At 38.6% G+C, this 10,299-nt stretch overlaps 1 protein-coding gene across 1 annotated transcript in view; it reads left to right on the top strand.

Moving 5' to 3' along the window:
* The first annotated feature begins 485 nt into the window (after window positions 1-485).
* Window positions 486-10,299, top strand: part of LOC134813731 (uncharacterized) — a 37,402-nt gene continuing 27,588 nt past the window's right edge. Inside the window, exons 1-4 of the mRNA XM_063821599.1 lie at window positions 486-662; window positions 7,864-7,956; window positions 8,531-8,688; window positions 8,944-9,006. Coding sequence (XP_063677669.1) covers window positions 536-662; window positions 7,864-7,956; window positions 8,531-8,688; window positions 8,944-9,006 — 441 coding nt within the window. The 5' untranslated portion in view covers window positions 486-535. The remainder of the gene's footprint in view (window positions 663-7,863; window positions 7,957-8,530; window positions 8,689-8,943; window positions 9,007-10,299) is intronic.

The raw sequence follows: 10,299 nt of genomic DNA, 5'->3' as shown, positions 1-10,299 counted from the left end.
TCCCTACCCCTGGCCCCCTCCAGCTTACCCTCAAATCTGATTCACAAGCACATGAAAATTTGTTTATTTGATTGGTTTCTAACGTATAAACCCTTAGGACTCCCCGGAGTGATATCAGACATTAAATAATCATGATCACATATATAATATTCAGTATTTACATATGTATTGTGTACTATACCATGTGAGCTGAGTTAGGGTCATGTACAAATCAATCTGGAAATTGAGCTCTTTCTATTGAAATGAGGCACTATGGAAACATTATTATTTTCAGAATAACGAAAGACCATAAAGAAGATGTTGCGTTATTCGGTCAACTAATAAACTAACACTGCACGTGTCACTTAATTTGAAATTAAAACCCACAATATGCAGATTAGATTGCTGTCGGGCGTCGGTGTAAAGCCAAGGACCTAATTCCTTTTCAAGGCATATTGCACGACATTCCCTCTACTTCGTATAAAGTTAACAGTCTCCCATTCACTAGGCCATGGTTTTCATCATGACAGGTGGGTAGAATGTAGTGACCAATACTATGCAGACTGTAAGCATAAGCATCACGCTATTGGCATTTCTCCAAACAGTATCCAGTATAGCTCCCAATTTCAACGAAACTCTACTTGATGAAGACATCAACGGTACTTCGGGTAGTCACGTGACAGGTGAGACATCTTTTTATTTTTATCTCAACACTTAATATTATATTGCACAATAACCGGAATATATAAGTGTTGTATACTATTGAATAGGTAATGTTATAATATGTATGTAAATTTGAATGAATGTAATATAATATGAATCGTTCTTGTACAGAAAGTGGTCAAGCCAAACTCTAATAATAATTTCTGTATAATGAATGCACTAATATAGTTGTGCCATGTGTTTTTATATCGCTAGATATGTACAAGATGCACCTAACATCGGTGTTAAACACAGTGTCTTGTTCCCGCGAGCCTGACACACATAACTCTCTGGTCAGGCTATATTATCGTGGAACTGTGAACTATATAGGGTGGACATACAGTATATAATATATGAACTGTGTGAAAACATAGGATAAGGTACACAAGGTGAGGTAGTCAACTTAAGTTTATTTTTCTATGAGAGAGGGCTGCTAGACTAACCGGTATCCATGACTCCGAACTATTTTACAAAGTTGCTAGGGATACAGCTCCATCAGCTAGAAACACCAAAAGATTCACGGAAACTATTATATATTCAGAGTTCTGCCACTTGCTCGATCTAATTGTGTGCCGAAATGTCGAGTCAAAGGAACAATTCATTTCTCTTTCGATAATTTGCTGATCTAAGTAAGGATTTTTCTTTTTAAAACTTGGCACAGTTAGCTACAGAGGTTGATAAAAGTTCGACTTTTATTATTCATAGACTTGACTACTGGTGGGATTTTACGTAAATTTTCCAACGGCATGCTTTCTGTGAAATAAATTTAGCTGAAATCGTCAATCTTGCGAAAGAGGTCTGTTTTTGCCTTGCATTCGATGCAATCCCTAAATCTAAATATCCCATTGTTGACATCCTCCTTTTAAGAGATATTTTTGGTAATATTCTCTATTCTTTATTCTAATATCTTGCTCTTTGTGTTAATATATTTTTGAGGTATCGAACAAAAAGAATGGGCAGCAAGGAACCACGGGTATTGTGCTCAAATCGTAACGTGTAATTCTCAGTATGTAATTCTCTAGTATGCACAGAATTTATCTCGAATTAGCGTATAAAAGGTGAAAATTCGTGCAGGAGACAGTCCTCGTCAGTCCTTTTCAGCTCTCTCAAGTAAGTCAACCCAGCCGCTACTTCAATACACTTGAATAGAGGGAAAATGAAGGATATCTCATTTTGGTGTGTCTTATTGCCGCTTCTTCTGTTGCTCTTTCCATTCCAAGTCCCGGGGACTAGTCTTCAGGGGAGAGAGTTCGCAGTTGATTTTAGGAAGGTCATCGGACGGCATCCCTTTCTACCTGTAGATCAAAAGAGCATGTTATTATCAAACTACTACCAATATACACGATTCTTGCTTCAATATAGCGTACAAGGGGTAACCCAAGAAATAAGAAATAGTTCCACAACCTGTCGGTTCAACTTTGACCCTTACCATGTCGAAGAGGTCGTCCTGGCAGCAAATTATGAAGATGCAGTATGGACCTGTGCTCTGGCTGATAACAACGTCTGTGATGGAGTGTCTCAGTGCCTCACTGATGAGTGTAGCTGTAAAAATAACTTGACTGAAGTTTTCTACTGCTTTGACGGCTCAGGCTGCATCTCGTTCGACCATCTATGTGATGGTACCCGGGATTGTATTGATGGGTCTGATGAGTGTTACTGCACTGAAGATTTTATCAAGATTTCTTGCCCGCTCATCAGCAGCACTCCCATTTGTTTGCCTGCTGTGCTGCAGACGTGCATAAGCCTGGATACCAAGTCAACTCGTTTTAAATGCACTATTCCAGATAAGAGTGACGCTGATAAATGTGAGGCTGAGGGAAATAAACTTACTCCCTTGTACTCGTGTCTGGAAAGACAATACAGACATAACCAGCGGTCATTTATGGCATTAATGCGCGAACATCCTGTAAATTTCCTGAAATCTTATTGCAAATATAATTGCACTAATGAGACAGATTTCGTAGTGGACAATTGGGTACAATTTTGTGACCATATATTTAGGGATATTTGGTCAGGGGCGGACTTTGTTTTCAACTGTGAGAAAGATCCGTTTAGATCTGGAACAGAGTCTTTCCACGTGACAGCATTGTGTGATGAAAAGCAAGACTGTGAAAATGGGGCAGATGAAATTGGATGTCCGAGCAGGTTCTATTGCAGCCCAAAATCAACAGCAGTGTGGATTGATCCTGAAAAAGTATGTGATCATGTGAAGGATTGTGCTGACGGTAGTGATGAATGTGGAACATGTGACCACGGAAGTTTGTCCTCCTCCAAGTTCCTTATTCAATCCATACCGGTTCTAGTAGTCACAATTTTCATGGGGCTCTTCATCGTCATCATCAACTCTGTAGAGGGATACAAATGCTATCGCTCCCAAATAAATTCAAAGACCGGTCAAATTGACAGAATTTTTCGTCTCCAAATATTCTTCTTCGTCATAGCCGCTACAATCCTCCGATTCAAAGGCGACTACTGCTTGTTGGAGAGAAAGTGGCGAGCCAGCATCTTCTGCTCTATTTTTGGTGTGCTCTTCTCTGTATCCTCTCATGGCTCCTTGTTGACTGTCGCATTTGTCAGTGTGATCAGATGGCTAACTTGCACCAGTATGGTTAGTGATATAAGAACAAGGAGGATTGTCTTAGGATCCGTTATAGGTCTTCTCCTAAATGTAGCTCATGCTATTATTCCGCTCCTACCCATTCCTGACGTACAGGATATTTTTAGGACGGAAATATTCTTCACTAATCTTGATGAAAATCCATTTTTCAGCAAGAATCCTATCAACATGTCAAGAATTACAAGAATGTACCACGGTGCATTCGCCATGGAAAGTAACACAAACACGATGCTTGAAAAGCTCCAAAACACGACTTCCAAGGGAAGCATGTTCGATAGTGAGGAGATAGGCTACTACGGCAACACCCGATTATGTGTTCAGAACATCTTCAAACACCAGGAATCTTATCGGATCTACAAACTTCTCTACTGCATAACTCTGGCACTGCTGTTGGTCACAGTACTTGTAACATACACCAATATATTGCTGGAAGATAGAAAGAGTAAAGTACGTGTCGCGGCTCTACGACAAGCACCATTGGCACAGGGGGGGCCAGGGGGCCGGCGGTGTAGGAGATCAAAAGGCGGATATTACAAAATCTCTAACACTAAAAGTAGTTCTGATGATCGGAAGTCAACTCATAGCCTGGATACTCTTCATCATGGTAACAGTCTACTACGCGTTCTTCCCCAAACAATCAGCACCACCTTCAGTCTTCGAGGTGTTCGCTCTGGTGGTGATTCCCGTCAACAGTTTCTTGAATCCCGTATTCTATAGTGACCTATACAAAAAGGCTGTTGGTTACATATGGGCAAGATGGAGATGGTCGGTAAACATGATCAGGGTAAGTCTAAGTGTTAACCAAGAATCTAGTGATCTCGAGATGTTCACTGACGAGGTCAGGAACGTGAAGACTATACAGTGTGCATCTGAAGACGAGGTCAGGAACATAGAGACTGCGCAGTGTGCACCTGAAGACGAGGTCAGGAACATAGAGACTGCGCAGTGTGCACCTGAAGACAAGGTCAGGAACATAGAGACTGCGCAATGTGCACCTGAATACGAGGCCAGGAACATAGAGACTGCACAGTGCAGTGTGCACCTGAAGACGAGGTCAGGAACATAGTGACTGCGCAATGTGCACCTGAAGACGAGGCAGGGAACATAGAAACTGCACAGTGTGCACCTGAAGACGAGGTCAGGAACATAGTGACTGCGCAATGTGCACCTGAAGACGAGGCAGGGAACATGAAGACTGCGCAATGTGCACCTGAAGACGAGGTCAGGAACATAGAGACTGCGCAATGTGCACCTGAAGACGAGGCAGGGCACATAGAGACTGCACAGTGTGCACCTGAAGACGAGGTCAGGAACATAGTGACTGCGCAATGTGCACCTGAAGACGAGGCAGGGAACATAGAGACTGCGCAATGTGCACCTGAAGACGAGGCAGGGAACATGAAGACTGCGCAATGTGCACCTGAAGACGAGGCAGGGAACATAGAAACTGCACAGTGTGCACCTGAAGACGAGGTCAGGAACAAAGTGACTGCGCAATGTGCACCTGAAGACGAGGCAGGGAACATGAAGACTGCGCAATGTGCACCTGAAAACGAGGCAGGGAACATAGAGACTGCACAATATGCACCTGAAGACGAGGTCAGGAACATAGAGACTGCACAGTGTGCACCTGAAAACGAGGTCAGGAACATAGTGACTGCGCAATGTGCACCTGAAGACGGGGCAGGGGACATGCAGCAGGCTGGAACTGTTCAGTCAATTGATTAAACTTAAAAACTATGCTTTCAGCTTTCGTTGATGTTCGGTGCTAAAAATTAGATTAAATAACCAAATAATCATGAGCTGCTTAGTTCTAACTTATTTCTGTCCTTTTGCTGCTTTCTCTTAGCGTGTATGATTTGCTTAATAATTAAAATACGATTAATCAATTATCAGCACTTTAAACTAATAATTACCGGACAAAATGTCTGCTGAAAACTTTCTCGCTCTCCTGACAATTCCAACAGTTCCTGTAACCTGGTATTAAGTAATGTAAGTTAAGGGCTGTGAAGGAGCTAGAAACCACAAATTAAGCTATTTTAGCTTTTATTATTATATTACTATTTCCAGAGAAATTTCTAGATATAGACGGATAAAGCTCTAGCTGATGTATATTTTTAGTTATAAGTTATAATTAGACGTACTTATCGCTGTGATGACACGGGTGTTTGCCGTTACAGTTTGCAGATAGTATGTCAGTGTGTGTATATTATTGTAATTTGCTTTCTGGATTAAGTTAAACATTCCAGCGTCTTCTTTGTTTGGTGCTTATACTTGGTTCCCATACGCTTAAGTGCAGTAAATACTAATTACAGTTTTGAAACAAGTAACCGCAGTAACACAATCCCGCATCTTTCCTCATTTTTATCGCCAAAATACACAAAAAAAACGCACAATATTTTCTGCAAATTACGTGTCTCCACGACCACATGGCCCAGTGGGTCTACACTTAACAATTAACTAATAGGTAATTAAAATTAAATAACTAATGAGTAATAACCTGGGCAGTTTAACGTCCTCCTCAGCGAACAGGTCGTCTATCTCACTAGTACACATCTCCTCGTACCTCTCATACTCCACTTCTGTTAGAGTCTCTTCCTGTAGTCAATTAACAGAATTAGTGAACTAGCAATTAGCAAATTAATAAACTAGAAATTAGCAACTTAGTAAACTAGCAATTAGCAACTGTTTTATTGTGCCTGTTAAATCTGGTGGATGTTGCATTTTAAAATATTCGCTCAAAATCTTTATGTAAATTTAAGATTTTTCGGAACTAATCAAATTGGTCCGGCTCTTATTTTATCCGGTATTCAAATAAAATTGAGAGGATTTAGCTGAAGGACAGATTCTAGCCAGCTCATGAATTTCCGCGCAGCTGGTTGGTCACATATCTGCTGGATGGCGTCCCTTTCTGCTACTTAGCGTGCCGCTAACTAACTAACTAACTAACTAACTAACTGATTGACTGACTGACTGACTGACTGACTGACTGACTGACTGACTGACTGACTGACTGACTGACTGACTGACTGACTGACTGACTGACTGACTGACTGACTGACTGACTGACTGACTGACTGACTGACTGACTGACTGACTGACTGACTGACTGACTGACTGACTGACTGACTGACTGACTGACTGACTGACTGACTGACTGACTGACTGACTGACTGACTGACTGACTGACTGACTGACTGACTGACTGACTGACTGACTGACTGACTGACTGACTGACTGACTGACTGACCGACTGACTAACTAACTAACTTGTTCACACGTGTGCTGATGCCAGTACCAACGCGTGCAGACATTGTGGTTTCTACACACAAGGATTTCTGTTAACAAACGGTTAACGTGAAGAGTGGTTATTTTTTTTGAATTTCATAACAGGTTTAATTAATGTATAATTGATTTTTAATCGATACATTAAAAGCAATGATCTCAAACAATGGTCCAGAGCGGGTCCAGAGCAAATATTCGTAAATCTAATATTCTGTGCTTATGTTTTCTGTGTTTGGGTAATGGGTACAATGATTATAATATGGATACATACATAACAATTATAATTAATGTTCTGTGGAATGGAAATTGGGAGATGTGTCTTGCGACATAACGAGATCTGAATTGTGCCATATAGTCATAATTGACGAAAGCAATCTACTCCGAAATTTGTTAACTGTCACAAAATCAAGGTTTTGTGTCGAAAATATTAAGTTTTGATGGCTCAATGGATGCTTTGTATCTATTGTGCATAACACGATACTGTTTTTACTGAATCAAACACCAGATACTAAGGCTGTTTTAAACAATACTTATCAATACATTTATCGTCTACTGCAGGAAGGGATGTACTCATATTTGCATGCTTGATTTTTAGGCTCCAAGAAGTGCAATAAAACTTATGATGGATAATATTTTAAAGGCATCCCATGATGACTAAAAGTATTTAGAAAAATGAGTGATCTGTTGAAGAAAGATATTGGTAATCTTTTTTCCTAGGAAATTGGGAAAATTATAACAACTCATGACTCGCATTCTTGAAATATACGTTTCCGATTGGACTAACCGACAAACAATAAACACATTTTTTGTATGTTATAAGTTATAAAGAACAAAATAGTATCGTCTTAAATCTTATTCGGGTATAATAATGATATAATAATAAATAAGGAATAAGTATTAAGTATGCTGTCTTGCAATCCCTCTTCTATTATAATAATAATTCTGATAAACTTCATAGCGTAACGTAAATCTATAAAATACATATTAAATACAACGCTATAATATTTGGACGTCGATACTAAAACGCAAAGTACATTAAAATAACTGTTTACATTTTTCCTCATGTGTAATACTCTGTGATATATATCAAACATATTGAGACATAGATACTATTTCGAACAATCCCATAATCTGGTTTAATGATGAATCTGATGGATAAAGTGATTTATAAAGTTCAACGTAATTAATCTATTTATGTATTAATATCATAATTATAATATATAGTTGTTATTTATGTATTAATATTATAATTATAATTAGTTGAGTAATGACTACTTCAGATTTAACGACAAGTCAGGGAAACACAAGTCAGATGAAACACGAGGCTACCTGTTCTCAACAGTGTTCTCAACAGGACCTCTCCTATTGTACAGGTACTGTTTCTTTACTAATATTTCAATCTTACTGAAAGTTATGTAAGCTTTTAATAACTTTTCTAAGATTTCGATGTATATTTGTCGGTGTGGGTATTTCAATGTATGTACTTGTAAATACCACAATGTGGTATTGATATGTCATATCAATGTACAATGTACAATATCTGAGATAATTATATTGTGTAATAATATGGTCACTACATTATCACGTGCATGTCCTCTCTCTATCTCTCTCTTAGGAGAACTCCGAGTACATTTTAAGTACTTTATACCATTAATAAATTATAAACCAGCGGTCAGCTATTCTGTTGAGAACATCAAAATATTAATTACTTTTAATTTTTTTAAACACCGACCCCCAGGGTACAGCTAATTAATTAGCTGATTGAGTGATTGATTGGGAAACAGCTTTGTTTACTGGTTAATGTTTACTCAAGAAATTATACAATAATATATATAATATATATATTATAATAATATGTAATATATATACATTTATTTATTATACGGTACTAATAGTTGTTAAAATAAATGTAGGCACACTTGCTAATTAACAAACTCTCTTCCCCAGGGTACAGTTACCCGATAGAAGAGGACCTGGAACTGTCCATCTCGTGTAACACACGTGACCAACACGGGAGGGACAGACACGTGATGGCTTACATTGACAGTGCTATTAACGGACACTGGAAGAACATGACTCTGGTATTCCAGGAGCTGCTCATGAGGGTGAGTTTAGGGAATAAATAATAAATTATAATGATTATAATTGGAAATAAACAATAAATTATTTTAACCAGATAATAGCATGAGGATAGATTTATTCGAAATTGGAACTGAAGTTATGATAAGTTAAATTTTTTGATTCATTATTGATATGTGCCCGGTTAAGTTCTTAGTCAGTTGATCGATATCATGATATTTAAAAAGAGATCTTAAAATTATTTATCTAATTGATGTATTTGTTAATAAAACAACGTTCAGGTGTCACCGTTGCAAGAGAAGTTCCCAGAACAGTACTTCACTCAAGAGACTGCAGTTATTTCGGTAAATATCTTCTACATTTAATAAAGGGTGGGCCAAAATAAACTTAGTGTAAATTTAAAGAGCTTTCTTCTGATCTTCACTATTGTGAAGACGATTGATGATTGGTAGATATTTAGTTTATTCTTACTCACCCTGAATCAATTTGCATAATCATTTATCAAGTTATAAGTTCTTCCACTTACTCACTTACTGCTTTACTGGCAAGCCATGCGGACGGAAAATAAATTGATGGGAGTAAGTTTTTACATCAGTAACTACTAAAGTGTAAGTATTGTTCCTCCATCTTCGATTTTCTTAAACCGTGTCTTCCTTGGATTGTGTCGCCTTATTATCACCATCAGCTATTTTCTTCTCTTGATCTTCTCGGACTGGAGGAAATTGAAGGGTTAATCTTGATTTCTTCGCTTTGTTGAGTCGAATATCGAATAATCACTTGAATGTGTTTTGTCGTAAGCTTGATAAATAATTACAAAGGAAAGTATTATATAAATGTTACCTGTCGAAGATGAGCATATGCTTGATAAAGAGGCAGGCACAAAGCACAAAACTTTAGATATCAGGAACTTCCGGAAGCTTTTAATGGTCAGAGTGTAGATATAAAAGTTAGACATGATATCCACCAACAACAAGAAACTGCTAACTCTATAGTATTGGATGTGGGACCACCCACCAGGACTCCCCTCTGTAATGAAACCTACACCCCAGCAAATCTTGTAAATAATGTGGGGCAATGTTTAGATGCAGTAGACGACAGCTGTCGCGACGACGGTTACCGCTCCTTGCCATGGAATACTTCCTTGGACTCGTTTAGCAACTTTTGTAGCATCAACTAAGTACTTGAGTGTAGGGATTGTGGTAGCGACAATGATTACATTGGGAACTAAACCAAAGATGCACCCTGTAATCGGAATTAATATCTTCCCCCAGATTTTATCTTTGAACCCGTACTCACAATAGTAGTTTCTATAATCAAAGAATACATCATGCTTGTCTACAGTGAAGAAAAGTATTGGATTGATTACCGAGATAATCCAAACTAAGCTGCATATTAGATGGACCCTGTTTGTTGACCAAGTTGCTGTCCGGAGTGGATATCTGAGTATCAGGAACTTGCTTGTAGTGAGGATTGCTATTAGGGACATACCTGACAAGTAAACATAGTAGGAGATCAGATACACTTGGACATAGCAAATAGTATCTCCTAGAACCCAGGAGTTTGCTAGCAATGAGATGGTAGCAGGAAGAACTGTAGATATAGCAAATACAAGATCAGAGACTGCTATGTGCTGGATA

Source organism: Bolinopsis microptera, chromosome 4, assembly GCF_026151205.1.
Source record: "Bolinopsis microptera isolate Bmic1 chromosome 4, MBARI_Bmic_1.0, whole genome shotgun sequence".
In the NCBI taxonomy this organism is placed as follows: Eukaryota; Metazoa; Ctenophora; class Tentaculata; order Lobata; family Bolinopsidae; genus Bolinopsis; species Bolinopsis microptera.
The sequence above is the reverse complement of the archived record's forward strand: the minus strand, read 5'-3'. Positions and strand labels throughout refer to the sequence as shown.